Here is a 17,476-nt window from a genome sequence, read left to right on the forward strand (position 1 = left end):
TAGATTTTATTACGTCCAATTATTTTATGACAAATGCAAAACTTCTTTCCTGTTACCAGATTTAAACAAATCTATAAAAATATAGGTATAGATAAAATGGGATAGAATGGGAGGGGTTGCTTGAATTTACAGATAAAAAGAGGGAGGATGCGTCATTGTATCTGGACATGCCAGAGAGATGTGCGCCCATTGCAAGATGTATTGATTTTTATATCCCTATAGACCTCCAAAATGCTGTACCCCCTTGCTGGATGTGCCATTAAGCCCCTCTAGAGGGTGGTTGGGAGCCCCAAATTCGCCTTAAACAAATTAATGGCAACATTTCACCTAAATTATTTAATGAGGTAAAAGAGGGTGTCATATAACACTCAACACTCCAAGGATTTTCAAAACAAAAATGTTTGAAGACAAATAATGAATGAAAGAATACAAAACTTGTGTTGTTGTTTTTTGCGCAGAAAACCTGAATTTTGTATTCTTTCATCAATATTCGTCTTCACACACATGTATTCTGAAAATCCTTGCAGAAGTCATTACACTGACATCCTCTTTCACTTTATTATACAATTGAAGTGAATGTTTGCCATCAAATTAGTTGGGCTCCCAACACTAATTGAGAGAGGCTTTTACCCACCAACCATTATAAATCCATGACAAAATCCTCCTACAAAAAATAAATCAAATATTTATAAACAGTAATAATAAATGTTTTTTTTTGTTACAATGTACATTACAAAATAGCGAGGTAGGTGAAAGACTTTGGAAATGGATATTCAACCTCCAAATACAGCTAAATATACTAATTTTTCGTCGCATATATATTTTATTTTTAGTTAACGGAAGATATACGAATTTTTCAAACGAAAGTGTGAAAGTGCGAAATTTTCAACGCCATTAAATTTGATGTAGGACAATCATACGGAAAGTACACAAATAAGGCACATTCTACAGGACTATACAAGTTTCCTATATCGCCTATTAATATCCAATAATTCTTCTTCTTTACGATTACCGATGTATGTTGGAAGGCTGCTACTTAAATAAATGAACTAAAATTGTATCCAAACGTGTTTCATTTTTTCTAAAATATAGTAGCAAAGCAGCACTTGTAACAAAATGTAATATTTACATATATTTACAAAAACATAAAACACGAAACAAAGTATACTACAACCTCTGACTACTTATACTCTTCCTTATACTACAATACTGATAGAAATTTTTTAGATTATCTTTGGAACAATTCTCTGTGCCCTGTTTCATCAAACTTGTTCGCAATAACAAGTTACAATAACTGTTAAGTTACTGAAATCGTGGCATTTGTTGGACTGAGAGCAAATTTGTCATATAGAAATCAGTGAGCATTTGTTATTGATAACAAGTTTTTATGAAACAGGGCCATTGTCCAATATTACATCGAACCAGGGGATACTTAGGGGGGGGGGGGGGTGGACAATGAATAACGACTCGTTCAGATATGATGCGGTTATAACCGCTGCGGTATTTTTATGATGACGTAAAGTGTAATATTCTTGAACTTTCTGTATATTACAACACAGAGCTCGTTGAATATGCGCGAGTTCTTTGTGGCCATTTATTGTACAAGTACAAAACATCCGTGACGTTTTTTTTGTGTGTGGTGGTTTATTGACCGCTCCATATCATAACGAACCTCAAGTGACCAAGCCTAAAAGGGGCGGATCCAGGAGTGCCGGAAAGGGAAGAGGTCAATATTTTTCAAAACATTTTCTTCCCCTTGGGAACGTGGTTTCGGCACCCTTTCTTTTTTATTCTCGGAGGGGGTGAGGGGAATTTTCACCTCAAATGTGATTTTTGGAATTTGACTTAGGAGGCTTGGGGGGGGGGGGGGGGGGAATCGGTCCCTGGATCTGACTGTATGCCAAGATTAGAGGCCTATATTATTGATGTTCGGATTTCCTTTCCTGTTTTCACGGAGACCTCGATATCAACATCCATTTCCGGTGTATATATTTACACAAATCACTGGTAGAACAAACTGGTAGAGTTTAGTACTGGTCGTGCTATTGTACTATTATAAAACCTGTCGGGAAATTATTAAGAAAGGCTACATAGTTCATCAAGAATAACTGCATTTTTTTGTGAGGTTTTTAAATCATCAAAATTAAAACGCCGTGTAACATACTAATTTAGAAAACCTCTCTACATTTATATGTAATCCTGCAAGGCTACATCATTAACGTAGTGAGAGCGAGAGGGATCCGTCTCCTCTCAAACTTTGCCAATTTTCAGAATAGAGTTTCTGTTTGCTTGTGAAACAACGGAACATTATCTCTTATTTTACATTGGGAAACTGCATAAGAACTCCAACCTTTACCCCATGGCTTACATGTATGGGCTACAAGCCGCAAGTTGCTTGGTTTAGAACTTCCGACCGAGATTATTACAAGATTTGTTTAAAGAATTTGCAAATGGATTAGGCCTATATATGCAAAATGTAAAAAGTTGTAAATCCTCCCTTATAAAGATCCCTTATACGAATAGTAATACAAAAATTAAAGGTTGTTAAGCGCATTCCTATGGGAGAAAAGAACCGATTAGATGTTTCCCACAGTGACGTTGTTATAGTCGCACGACTGCCCACCGACTGGTAGCCGATTGAGCTAGCTAGAAGGCTTCAATTATTCATATGGCTATGCGGATACCCAATCAGGAGGAATTGTCTTATCTTTTCCTAATTGATATCTATTGTAATTGTTGTCAGAACGTAGTACCAGTCCGGTCGTATTACGGTCGTATTACGGTAGTATACAAGTCGTAGACAAGTGGTTGACTAGTCGCAGTGCAGTCGTAGTGCATTCGTAGTGCAGTCGTAGTCTAGTCGTAGGCCCTAGTGTGTTCGGTGGCCTTAATACGATTCAGTCCCGTGGTATTGCACATAGTTGATAGGACACGGGTGTATTGACGGCGCCCAGCGAATCTTTCATGGAGTAAGACGGGACACCGTCGGGTAAGGTAAACGTGAACCGGTGGAGAAGATGCGTGAATAACAGAGATAGTTCCATCTTCGCTAACGACTCACCAATGCACACTCGTTTGCCTGCGGGAAGTAAAGATGAAAAGAGGGAAATTGTATTTGAAAATGAAACCTTTCTTTGATGCAGTAAACAATAATCGGATTGATAGTGGGAACATGCAGTTAGTTCCAACAAAAGCGCAAACTTGTGTGTAGACGACATGATTTACAATTATTTGTGTAAAAAACAACGGTTGGGTCACTCATTCTTAACATTCTCCCGTATGATCACAATTCTTTGCTTGTACCAGTCATCGACGCACCCCCCCCCCCCCCCTCCTATCCCCATGCCCATCCTTATCATCCAAAACTGCTACCCTCCGGGATAGAGAATTGGCAGAAGAGTACGATAGACTCACCAATACTGAACGGAGTCAACTCATCTGGCTTCACGCATTTGCCCTCCTCGTTCAGAAAACGCTCGGGCCTGAACACTTCCGGGTCATCCCACAGCTTTGGATCTCGTGATATGCTCCAGTAATTGGCAAAGACGATGGCGCCCTCAGGGATATCGTAACCATGGAAACTAAGTTCACCACGCCCAGTGTACTGATGAGGTACGCCGAGAGGTGTGACGAAATTGAGTCGCATAACCTCGAGTATGGTGGCCTCCGTGTATGGTAGTTTGGGTTTGTCCAATAACGTGGGTAACCTGCAAAAATAGTGCTTACCGGTGAATTCAAATTGCTTCATGCAGTTTGTACCATTTCTACAACAAAACTTTCACTTTTCGATGAATAACGTTTGAACAGAATTTAGAACGTTTCAAGAATATCATTTTAACTCAATGTGAGCCAATATGAGACTAATAATCTAAACGGAGGAGACGTTTCCTTCTTCCTTTGTTTACAATGTTTACACAATGGTGATATAATTAATCTTGGGATGAACCCGGACAAGCAACTTTTACTTTTGCTTTCCACATCCGCATACTGGTTTCCCAAGTTTACTCACATTTCCCCTTTGGTCAATTATTTGGTTTTTTGTATGTTTGTTTCTTTACGAAAAGATTCCTTTGCAGTTTATTATATATATATATATATATATATATATATATATATATATATATATACATATATATATTCCAATGAAAAATTGTATTCAATCGTTCTTGAGTGAGAACAACAATAGATTTAAACAAAGTACATGTTGTGACATATTAGTAAAAGTCAACTGCACATGTCTCCATTTATTTAGTAATAAAACAAATTTATTGCGTTTGATGTAAGAATCCGCTCAACTTCATAAAAACGTTTAAGCATCATGTTTTACATTGGAATTTGGAAGATAAGTAAATGAAATGAAAAAGAAAGAAAGAAAGAAAGAAAGAGAAGAGGTGAAAATAATCTATATCCTGGCAAATGATGTAAATTATCACGTGACAATGATGTAAATTATCACGTGACAAGGATGTGTGTGAACAAACTGTAGGTTGTGTATGTAAATGAATATCTATGAGTTACACTTGCAGTTTGAAATAGTGTCGATGAAGACACAGAGAGAGCCTTGATTTGGCCTTTCAGTAAGAGATTTACTCCACTATTCATCAGATCTCGGAGCAATCAATTATCTGGCTCATTATCTTGCTATACAATACAAGTAGAAAATCACTGTATCAGACGGGAATCTCCGGATAAAAACATAATATACAAATGCCAAAATGTGTGAATGGCATGAACATCTGGGCCCCGTCTTACAGTTGCGATTGATCCAAATCAATCGCAAGTTTGCAGTCTCCTGTCACTTATGTACATAGTTGCGGCAAATAAGTTTCGATTAATATCAACTCTTTATCAGACGGGGCCCTGGTGTCTTCAAACATCAAATTATTAATTTATTTTGACATTCACTTGTTATTTTCGGAAATACAATATCTGAATAAGCAGAACTCTAGGCGCAGCCGGAGATCTGACACGATCGGAGATTTTCAATTTTTACTTTTGCTAGTAAATCAATTGTAAAATATAATAATCACCTGTCCCGACCAACTGCGTCGTCGATCTCGTCTTGGATTTTCTTCTGGATGTCGGGATGTGTGACCATACGGAGCATCAACCACCGCAACGTGGTGGTGGTGGTTTCAGAGGCAGCGGCGAAGATATCGGCGAGACTAAACACGGTGTTAAGCTCATCGTAAGAAGATACAGTACCGTTCTGTGAGACAGAGTGAGAAAGAGGGAGAAAGAGTGTGTGATTGGGAGAGAGAGAGAGAGAGAGAGAGAGAGAGAGTAAGAGAGATAGAGAGAGAGAGAGGGAGAGAGAGAGAGAGAGAGAGAGAGAGAGTGAGAGAGAATTGAAGTCTAAGATCTCATCAACCTGACTTTCTTTTCTAACTATACTGGGCCGAGAAAATGAGATGCTCCTTAAGCTTAACTGACGAAATCCAACTTGAAATCCTTGAAGCTACACATATAATAGCTGAATGAGGAAAAAGCTTGTGCCGCTAAATTTGTCACTCCAACTCTCGTAAGATGAGAAGGACGACATACAAAACTTCATCACCCCAGCCGATATTCTGAAGTCGTGTCTAACTTAGTCATGAATAAAGTTAAACAACTGTTTAGTTGGACAGGACTTAGTTACGACTTCAGAATACCGGCTATTTACTTTTTGTACAAGACAATGAGCGTCTCAATCCCGTCAACTCGACTATACAGAGACAAAAATAATAGATTCCTGGATTTCGTCACTCTTAATAGCGACAAAAACTCGGAACTCATCATCTCAAAAAGGCAGCAGAAGAAGGGACTCGAATCTCGTCACCCGCAAATAATGATGAGAGAAAACAGCTCGGGTTTCCTTACCCATAATAGCGACGAGAAAAACAAATCGACGACAAGAAACAGTTCGGATTTCGTCATCCCTAATAGCAACAAACTCGGATCGCGTCATCCCAAATAGTCACGAGATGAAGAGACCCAAATCTCGTTACCCTAAAATAGCGACGAGAAGAAACAATTCGAATTTCATCAACCCTAACAACAATGAGAAGAAATTACTCGGATTTCGTCTCCCCAAATAATAATAATCTCTTCAATAATAAGAGCAACAAGAATGAACTCTTATCTCGTTAATAGCGACAAAAAGGAACAATACGGATTCGTCACTTAAAACAACTCGAATCTCGTCACCCCAAATAGCGACGAGAAGGCAGTTTGGTTTCTTCAACTCGACTTCCTGAGGAGCAAAAAAAATTAGAGTCCTATTTCATACAATCAACTATCTTGGGGGTGAGAACTCCGATCTACATTATTATCACCACCATCATCATCATCATCACCATCATCATCACCACCATTGTCATCATCATCATCACCTAACTATCACCAATATCTCCACCATTGTCATCATCACCACCACCACCATCACCACCATCGTCATCATCATCACCACCATCACCACCATCACCACCACCACCATCGTCATCATCATCATCACCTAACTATCACAAATATCTCCACCATTGTCATCATCATCACCACCACCATCACCACCATCGTCATCATCATTATCACCACCACCACCATCATCATCCCCACTATCACCACCGTCGTCATTGTCATCATTTACCATCTCCATCACCATTATCACCATCGTCATCATCATCACCAACACCATCAACACTATCACCACCATCGTCATCACCATCACCACTATCATGACCATCGTCATGACCATCACCATCATCTCCACCATCACAACTATCACCACCATCGTCATTGTCAACATCACCACCACCATCACCATTATCACCATCGTCATCATCATCATCAACACCATCATCACCACCATCGTCATCATCATTGCCACCGCTACCACTTTCATCATCATACCTGCTTGTGCTGATGAATCTTATCGATGTACATGTCGACCATGTCCCGGGGTTGGTCCGGTTGGTGGTCTTTGAGGTGATCATCCAGAAACTTCTTCATATGGGTGCTGATGCAGGTGACATTCTGGCGGATCTTGTGACCTGGAGTGTTGGGGACGTTGGCCAATGTGTGCAGGAAGAAGAAGAGGCCGCCGGATTTACCTGATCAAAAAAACAGTGACAACAAAACAAAACATAATTCATTATATGTTAATACGTATAAAATGGATGAATTTTGAAAAGAAATGTTTTAAGACGCGCCTTAAAGTTGTCAACAGTATTTTGTTATAGATTTTCCAGAACCAGACAAAAATCCAATCGACCTACCATCAGGCAACGACTGCAAACAGATCGGTCCTTGTGCTAACTTCAACTTTGAATAGTCATACACATTAAAAAAAAGTATTTAAACAAAAAATGGGGGGGGGGGGGGAGGGGGGCAACGACAAACACAGAACACACACATTAATAACTTACTTATCTGCAAATTGGAGTTGAGAGCATTTAATATCGCATTGAAGACTGGATCGCTATACTCGTGTCTTGAACCAAAGGTTACGGCACAGATAATATTGGACATGGCGTTGTTTATCATCACCTTGGGACTGAAAGCTTTCCCCTGCAAACCAAAGAAGAATAGAACATTAATCAAACTTTCTTATGCAATACTGTATGGTGATATATTTTTATTAATAATTAAATAAAACTTCTTGTCAAGTTATCAAGTTAATCAATAATACAGTTGCGTGGTGTCCAGTTAAGTTTGTTGCGGGAAATAGATTAAATTTAATGTTAATCAATGGCGTGAGTGTATTCCCATTTTCAATTCTTCGATAATAATTTATTTAGATCATAATTCATATCAAGACCGGGGGGGTGCATGCCCCTTCCCCGTACTCATCGTAGTTACTCTACGCCAAATTAGATAGACAGCAGGGTAGATCTAATAAAATAAAATGAGTTAGAGTAAAGGACTAGATTCAACAAGATCCGATTAAAGAGTTAAACAAGACGGACAAATACCTCTGTTTTTCTGAACGCGTCCATAAGATGGGTGATTTCTACCACAATCTTCTCTTCAAAGCTGCTTTTTACAAGACCGAGGTTTCTAAAGAAGGAGTACGCCACCTGTCGTTGCTCCTTAGAGACGTCACCCGAGGCTGACATCAGACCTATCAGGGTGAGAGTAGTAGTAGCCTCACTTTTCAATATCTTATAAATATTTTCATTATATTGTGTATATATTCATTTGTGCAATATGTGTACGATGTTGATTTCTGTTGTTACATATATCATTTTTTGCACAATTTATACATACTTTTAATTTTCCTATTTCCCACGAAAGCTATATTATACTGTCTAAAAAAATATCGTTAGATTAAAGATTGAACCCTGATGTAAAATGAAAGATGCACAGTAGGACAACTATGATATTTTCCCCCAGAAAAATCAGATACAAGAAAGCAGTGGTGTACAACAAAGATTAAAGGGGAATTACATCATTGTAGAAAGGTGAAGGTGAACAATACGAATGCATACAATAAAGTGTAGTGTCTAACATGTGGGGTGAGCGAAGCAAGTGAAACAGATGCACTGTATTTATAAATATTCTACAAAGGTTTGATCGACGCCCGATTGCCATTTTGTTCAGGAAATAAGCCCACTTCAATTTTTTCCGGCATGAATATCTATTATTGATTCATGTTTTGGTGAATAAACAGCAATGCCAGGTTGTTTAGCGGGGCCGATGGGGGGGGGGGGGGGGGGGCAGGGCATCGCTAGAGAAAGGTTGTTTTGTTCTTTTACACTTCCCTTCTCCTAATAATTAGAAACGCTCTGTTGGCTAAAGTGTCGCTTTTAACCTTACCAATGATTATACCACATAAAGGATTTTTAGTCGTACGTTGGAAAGTTTGGCAAGCATTACCCAAATTAGTACGACAACATCCTCCCCCGCGCCAATGGGTCTAGCAAAGCCCCTTTGGGGGAAGTCACAGATGGTTATCAGTATATTAGTAGATTCAAATTGCCAAAATTGCCTAAAATGATTATTTGTTTACACAAGGAAGCCTCATCAGCTCTAGGCTGCTCTTCCTGACCAGGGTGGAGAGTGGCAAGACATTAATCGACATTCGAACCCTCAAACCTTGGATTGAGAGTCACGTGAATGAACCACTATTCCACGCCACCTCTATCTGCTTTGGGATTACGTACCGAAGTTGCTCCGGCCTGCAACCGTGTGGTAGACAGGCTTGGGACGAGCTGAGAAATCGGCTCTGTGAAACGCCTCTTTGATGATGCTATATTCGCTCAAGATGATGATGTCGTAACCGACTATCCGAAGATGTGCGATGTCACCGAAGATCTCGGGTATCTTGGACAGGAGGTCCAGCGGGTTCAGACGCATCCTGGTGGTAGAAATAATAGATAACACTTAACAACTTTGTAAAACTCAAGCGTAGAGTAAAAAAATGTACGTTATTTTTCAAAGCCAAAAGGGCCCAAACTCTGAATGAAATTATAAAAGTTATAAATCAATAAATGTATGCTGAGTTAACGCTCGTTTGGCTCTCACGCAGCAGACGATAATCACGTGTTGATAGCTAGAAGGGTGCTAACTTATATCATTCTATACAGATGTAACGCTTAAACGCCCTTGAGATCAAAAAGGACATTAATTACTAATTTTCGAGCAACGATTAATCAGTGAAATTTCATGATGATATTTAACAGAGCCAAAATCTATAATAATATAAACCATATAGCAATAATAATAATCATAAAACGATGTTAACAAGTAACAAACACTCTTTCTTCAAATTACAACTGTCATGATAACAGTCTACTTGGCCGGAGCATAGGGGAAAATGTGAAGTATGATGAGTGATTTATACCCTTACTCATGTTTGTTGAAATTATGTCGTCATGGAAACTGATTCGTTTATCACGATACCTTTATAAAATAATTAGGTTATCTTCTGTCACAAAATGACTGCGCGTTTTCTATTACACATGTTTAGCATGATCGAGTGATATATGAATTTTTTGGCCTGTATCATTATGTTGTAAAAATGTGGCTTGTCATTTTATATCCAGGTTCTTTTTTCTGATTTTCCCTCTTCTAATATGTTTTTTGACCTTCGTGTATACTCATTCTTAGATTTATAATCCTCCTTTTAATTCTTTCTTCTAATCTTAGATATCATGTCCTGTTATTGTTTTTTTTCTAGTTCTTAATCTCATTCTACTTCTTGTTCTCCTTTGTCATTTTCCTCTTCTTATTCTCCTCCTCCTCCTCCCTCTCCTCCTCTTCTTCTTCGTTTTATTCTTCTTCCTTTTCTTCACCCTCCACCTTCTTCTTCTTTTTCTTCTTCTTCTTCTTCTTCTTGTACAAGCAGTATACACCTATTTGATATGATATTCATTGGAATACTGCACTACCAATGAATCTTATGTTTCATTTGAATCAAATTATTGTGGATTTACATAAATCTGAACAACTGACGTAAGTAACATCATATCATCAGGAAAATGGCTGCCTGTAGCATACGTTCCGCTAAAAGTGCATTCCCTCCTCGTATAACAAATTTATGGGAGAAAAATCTTAGAAACTTGCATGAGTTGCAGGTACTGCAGCATGTACGTAGTTCCCCTTTAAGTTCCCGAGTATGTCATTCTAGCCCTAGAAATGGATTTTGTGAGATAATATATACATGTATGTATCTAAGAAAATAAGACGATATACTGGTCTAAATTATACATATAAGGGCAATTTTACCATGTGGGGGTTTTGGGGGATTCCTAAATATTATTATATAATATAAAGTCATTGCGTATATTTAAAATAAATGTTTCTATCGCACAGAACAGGCAGCCATTTTTGTTTTTCTTCAAAATTACACCAAATAAGAATATAATGCTAAAATGAATATATTAACATTTAGTTGGCAGACAAAACACATCAAATTTTCTAATTTTCTAATTTTAGCGAGTCAAATACCCGTTATGAATCTCTTTTACATTTCAAACGCATCATTATAATGAATTACGTATATCTTAATATCGTCATACGCGGGGGTTTTCCCTTTGATAATTTGTACAATGGTATTCTGTTTCTCTTTACATATCCAGTCAGGCTAATAGCCGACAACCTGTTATTATTTGCATAGCTACTCTTCTTTTACATTTATATTAAACTTGTAAGTACATATCTTCTTTAGGTCGGGCACTTATAAGGGTTACTTCCTTGTTTATTCTGGCTGCTACCTCCCAATCAACCAATGGCAATGTATTTACAAGTATTATATTCTTTTTATGCAACGATGTTTAATTCTATGTATATGACATTGTATGCATGTTATTTTTTAATTGCTCTGGTGAAATGAAATTGAATTAAATAAAGAAAATGCTTGTCATTATGTATTTTAAATATTCATTTTCTATCGAAACAGGATACGAGCCTTTGTTCCTCCTTCATTGGCCTTGGTTTCTATACATTCCTGATAGATCTATTTGATTTGGTACTAGCAGAGGCTGTTTACAATTACACACTGGTTCTAGTATACATACTATTTTGTAATTTCTGCGGAAACAGGATTCAGGCCTTTGTTTCTCCTTCATTTACCCTCGGTTTTTCATGCATTCCTAGTATATTCCTATTTGATTTGACTCTAGTTGTTACAATTATACCCGGGTTCTAGTTAATGATATCCCACACGTAGTATGAGGCCGCTATCTCGTTGTTATATAAAGAGGAAATAAAACTAATTTAACTGCCGTTTATATTGGGTGGAAGGAAGCGCCGTACAAACACCACACGTCACGAAGAAACCATTATTGTGCTCTAGTTCACGTCATACAATAGGCCTAATGATCATTGTAACCCCTAGGGCATTGTCATTGTCTACAGCAGGTAGGCTAAATGCTCAAAAAATGTCAAGTATAGCTTTGAAATATGATTAATCGCTGTTAAAGACCATGCTGATGTACCTGTATATTTTGCAATTTTGAAAGGTTGGCATATCAAATGATCATTTCAACAGCTTTGAAGTATCACGACTATACCAGGTTCTTGATATCAACGTTCACAGTGATTCAAAGGAGAAAATCACAGTCATCAAATTTCTTTTTCATGTTTATATGGGTATCAGAAGAAGAAAAACAAAGCATTAAAAAACAAACAAAAGATCAGAGAAAAACAAAAGACGTACACACACACACACACACATCCCCCTTAAATCTGAATGAGTAATATAAATAATTACTTTTAAAGATAAACTTGAGTTCTGGTAATGCGATTGCATTGTGAAAGAAAAGGTGTGGAATGAATCAGAAAAGTTGATCATATAGCATGAAAGTAATGGTGTGTAATGCAAGGTTCTGGAGTCATCAAAATCATCTTAAATTTGGCAGAGTCTTGGTAAAGTAACAATCACTTACACAGAAAGATGTATTTCGGACAACACACATGGTGTCGGGGCTAGTACTACCCTGATTTCCTTATCTTTCTATGCTCATTACTCAGCCAGTATACATTTTCTTCCAAAATTGATTGGTACTTGACATTTATTTGTAATCTTGAACATTCAGTGTAAGTTTCGTTAGATTCTGTGAGAATTCATTTTCTTTTCTTACCAGAACTCAACTTTATCTTTAACTTCACAATCTCTCCCCAATCATGCCCGTCCCTACTAATCATACTTAGCTGGATCCTAGTACATCACCGCAAAGTCACCAATAATCACAACGAAGATGGACACCGCCTAGAACGATGAACTCTCCCTGTGACAAGGTCTTTCGAATGTTTCCAGATTTTACAAATATGTGCTTTTTAAACAACTATACTTCTTTAAACAACATGACTTATATACAATAAAAATGTTGTGCACAAATTTACAAAACATGTAGAGAATTTAAACCCTTTCAGATGATACCAAATATTCCTAATTTTACTGAATTTCATTCATAAGTATTATTGTGAAATGAATATGAAGTTCCTTTTATTCGTTTATGTTTCTGTACCACATTTGGTTACTTTTATTCATGGCTTAAGTAAGAAAACGTCTTGAAAACAAATCCTAAACGTTCTCCAAAAATGTCTATGGTAGCGTATGATAATTATTAGTTAATTAGAAAACGTAATTCATGCTCTATTTATATACATGAACATTGGTCACTACAGGCATACTGCTTGGTGGGGCAACGTGTGATTGAGTCTGTGTGTCACATATACGTGATACCGGAAAAGAAAATGTATTAGGGTTATCACCCCCAACATCCCTAAAGGGAAAACGATTGGGGGGGGGGGGGGTAAATAAAAACTAAAATGGACAAATGCGTGTTAAGCCTGCGGAATACAGAAAACAAGATGAAGGGATATACAGTGCGTCCCAGAAAAAACGAAACCGAGAAATATCGATGTTTTATTATATCTTAATCACAATTATAATTAATAAATGACACATATATTTAAAGCTTAATAGATCCTCATCTGTCATTTGATGTAGCCCAACTCAAATGATGCATATTTCACGCTTGAGTGATTACGAACAATTTTAAAAGAAACCAAAATGTCATTTGGCGGACGGTATCTGAATTTCAAAGAGAAAATCACATTTCTAGAAAGTTCATTTTCTGCCCTTTCATATGACACCTCAGTCAGGAAAAATGAGCAAGAAATAACAAAGTTTTGTTTGTTTAAAGTAATGCTTGCATTTCCATAATTTGATTAAACGAATTCGTTTTCACTGGCTGCCTGATGAAGCAACAAACAGAGTTGATAAAAGACTTAACTCTGTTTCGTTGACGATCAGCCATGCATGAAGTCTTTCGTCTTTTTGTGCATGGCTGATCGTCAACGAAACGGAGTCTTTTGTCAACTCTGTTTATTTCTTTACTTAAAGATTTATATAAGGGCAATGTAACTGCTGTAAAGTTGTCACATGCACAGGTCCCAATTCTGGTAACATTTCTGGTCATATTGTTAAATTTCAATTTAAAATGATTGACAACAATATATGTTTACAGAAAATATCAATAGAATCAATCAGGTACCTTACATTGAGAAATTTGATATCGCACATAATATTCATAATTCTGAATTATTTCAATAACGATCGTTGGTAACCTTTGATAACGCGGGATTTACCATCAGTTTCACAAGTACTTAATACTTTACAATTTAATTTAACCATGTTAATTATAGATCTTTACTTTCGATCTGTCATTTTAATTGTTAGTGCGAAACTGCGAATCGATTAATTTTAAAGGTAGTAGACCAGTTTACGAACATAATCAATAGCTTATAAATGTATATACTGCAATGGTGTCTTATAACCATATGCTTAGAGATTTGTATGAGGCCTAATCATCCGACATAGCAACATACAGTTATACATGTGATTATGTGCATGGGCGCCCTACTGTATTTTTCTTCTGAAATACATTATTGTGTACTACATGTTACGTAGTTTACAATCGTAAAAAATATGGTTACATTTCATGCAGAAAGTTACTGATTTCAAGTTTACACAAATAGAACATGATTGTAATTGAGCAGAATCATTGTATGATAACGCATCAGTTTTTAATAATTATGATGTGTGTGTGAGTGTGTATTGGGTTTATACAGACGTGTATCAATCAGATATGATTAATTACGTCTGGGGACCGACCTTTAAACGTCACCATCCGAAAGACGTGACTCAACTTGTCAGATCCAAGCATTGTACTTTGCTATGTCTGGCGATAGGAGCTAGTTCTCTTTGTATAGGGGTTGGTTTTGAATTTAACACACAAAGAAAAACACAAATTTCATTCGTTGTCTGTATAGTTACATCTTAAAACAACACTTTATTAATGAAATTAACAAAAACAAACAATCAACCTGCGTTTTTCAAGACGTGTAATCTACAGGTTTATCCTAGTGATGAAAAATGAAAATAGTATCATGTGTCTTTTACTTTGAAGCAAAATATTTCCACAATCTTACGATGTTTCTAAGCAAACTGTTTCATCCGAGGACGCAGGTTCGAAACTGAGTGACGAACCTGACTGAGTCACGAACCACGAAACTGGATCGAGAAGGCGTAGCCTCCCCCTCCCCCTCCTTGTGTGTTTTTTTTTAGTTCAGAAGAAGAAGACAAAATCGTCACATTGAATCCTCCGCTTCGGAAGATTCCACCTCCCCCCTCAGTCTGTTTGCAATAAATTTCTCGAAACAACATTAGTTATTGAATACACGCCTAATGTATTTCGTTCTGTATTGGTGAATTTTCCAGACTTGATCATTTTATTTTCCTATTTGGAATTGAGGCGTTGCATGCATGTTAACTTTTGGGTGAACAATGAATTACCACGGTCCTTGATAAAGCCATTGATTCTATAGAAATTAGGACAATGAAGAGTGTGATCGTGACGTCTGTTATTATTTCACGTTTTACTTTACCCACCCCGCCGCCTCCTTCTCTCTCTCTCTCTCTCTCTCTCTCTCTTTCTATCTCTCTTTCTTTCTCTTTCTTTCTCTCTCTCTCTCTCTCTCTCTAGCTATTTCTCACTGCCTCTATTTTTTCCGTCCGTCTCTGTTTCTGCCTCTCTCTCTTAAGTACACAAAGTAGGACATTTTGTGAACTTTTACTACGGGTAAAGTTCAGCTGCTTTTTTTTTTCTTTCTCTTTCCTCTCTCTCTCTCTCTCTCTTTCTCTTTCTCACTCTGTCTATCTGTCTCTCACTCTGTCCACCTGTCTCTTTTCCTCTCTCTTTATCTTTCTCTGTGTATGTCTGTCTGTCTCTCTGTATGTCTCTCTCTTTCTAATAATTGTTCTCAAAATTGAGTGTCATGAGTTTCTACGTCTAATCCAACTTTTAGTTAGATGATTGGGTTAGATAATTTTCTAGTCGACATAAAAATTAACCCGACAGCTTAACTTTACGACGGGTCATGTAAATAAGGCATTGTTCCTACCTGACAATAAAAGGGATGCTCCCCAACAAAGGCCATGCCGGTGGGCCCGGCGGCAACTTCCTCGTCTTCTCGTTGAGCCTCCTGATCAGGTAGGACGTCAATAGAACGGCGAAGACGGAGAGGAGAACGACTCTGACGTCGAACACCCAAGTCAAATCCATGACGATATCCGATGTCTTGAAGCTGTCAGGGCTACCAAACCGATGTCGGGTGCTCTGTATGCAATGCCAATGGACCTGTATGTTTTCGTGACTTTAACTCAACAGGTTGTTTGCACGAATAGTAGAGCTATAGCTTGCTATTGCTTCAGGAAACTGCACATGTCTTGTTTACTATTTTTTTAGTCTTTCCAACTTCCCTATTGGTATGATCGGATGCGCTTTTCACAGCGCTGTGTCAAAACAGGGCAGATCTTATTCAATCCATTGTGGGGGCGTTATAGAGGCGACATCGAGGTGTAATTATCTAGGGGGGGGGGGCGGGGTGGTCTTAGGGTAAAGAAACCTTACGAACTGAACCATGAGCATTATTACTCAATGTGAATGAGGTTGTTGTCCCTTTAAAGGTGGGGGTGAAATCCAAATATATTTCATATATTATTAAATATTTGTTGAAATATATTTAGATGTTTGAATGAAAAAATGTGAGTTGTATACAGCCTTGGATGTCACCCAATCATTAACTGGGTTACGTGAAAACCAACATTACAAAAAACGTTATTTGCGGACGAAGGACATGAAAAGCGTCACACATCCAATTGCCCGTTTTGGAAGCCATATAGCCGACCGTGTTTTTGGTAAATTCAGAGGAATCATAAATCATAAGGATACATTCTAAAACCGCCCTCTTTATGAATTAATCAAGAACATTTCAAATAGTGTCATCTCATTAAACCCACGTTCGTTAAAGGAATAGACCAGTTCTGGTCATGCGATTGCATTGTGAAAGAAACGTTGTGGAATCGATCAGAAAGGGTTGATCATCTATTGGTGTGTACTGCAAGGTTATGGAATCATCAAAATGATAAGAAAATTGGCCCAGTCTTTGTGAAGTTACAAGCACTGCACAGAAAGATGTATATAGGACTACGATATATCTATCCAATCCGGATAGATATACAAATTTACCAAATATATCAATTAGTAAGCAGTTTCCCGGCAAAATTTGTATCATCACGTATTAGTCGAAACATATTCCTTCACACGATTGGTAATAAGAGCTGCCCCCATGTCACCCCACTTCCGGTGCCTATGTATTCACTCACAGCCCATCAAAATAATGCAGTAACTACATTTGATGGGTTGTGAGTGAATTCCTCATCGAATTCCAACATTTGTTACTGATAATAGTTTTTATGAAACAGGGTTTTGTTTCTTCCTAATGTTTTGCCAGGACTGATGTCAATGCGCTGAACCTGTAAAAAAAAAACCTCGTATTCACCAGTATACAAATTATAACAACAACGAAAATACGAAATATAACGGTCCCCCAAAAAATAAACAAAATATTTCTTTAAAAAAACATCTTGAGGGGTCTGCAGGATAATTCAGAGCATATTTTTTTTGGTCCCGAAAATTGAAAATTTGGC

The 17,476-nt window shown here is 37.6% G+C and overlaps 1 protein-coding gene across 1 annotated transcript; it reads right to left on the reverse strand.

Moving 5' to 3' along the window:
- Positions 1–1,319: 1,319 nt before the first annotated feature.
- Positions 1,320–16,262, reverse strand: LOC577467 (cytochrome P450 2U1). Its single transcript, XM_030980017.1, has 8 exons — positions 15,889–16,262; positions 9,141–9,334; positions 7,950–8,098; positions 7,404–7,545; positions 6,889–7,088; positions 5,031–5,209; positions 3,415–3,707; positions 1,320–3,079 (listed from the first exon to the last, which is right to left on the reverse strand). The coding sequence occupies exons 1-8, from the start codon at positions 16,047–16,049 to the stop codon at positions 2,898–2,900; spliced, it is 1,500 nt and encodes a 499-aa protein (XP_030835877.1). The 5' UTR covers positions 16,050–16,262; the 3' UTR covers positions 1,320–2,897.
- Between the last annotated feature and the right edge of the window lie 1,214 nt (positions 16,263–17,476).

The sequence above is a fragment of the Strongylocentrotus purpuratus genome, unplaced genomic scaffold (assembly GCF_000002235.5).
Source record: "Strongylocentrotus purpuratus isolate Spur 01 unplaced genomic scaffold, Spur_5.0 spur5_scaffold_10, whole genome shotgun sequence".
Classification (NCBI taxonomy): Eukaryota; Metazoa; Echinodermata; class Echinoidea; order Camarodonta; family Strongylocentrotidae; genus Strongylocentrotus; species Strongylocentrotus purpuratus.

Bases quoted from the DNA above. Each gene is read 5' to 3' on its own strand.
- LOC577467 (XM_030980017.1), bottom strand. From the start codon at position 16,049: ATGGATTTGACTTGGGTGTTCGACGTCAGAGTCGTTCTCCTCTCCGTC. The intron at 8,099-9,140 runs GTACGTAATCCC...TCACCCTGATAG, and splicing joins TGCAGGCCGGAGCAACTTCG to GTCTGATGTCAGCCTCGGGT. The intron at 7,089-7,403 runs GTAAGTTATTAA...TTTTTTGATCAG, and splicing joins CAACTCCAATTTGCAGATAA to GTAAATCCGGCGGCCTCTTC.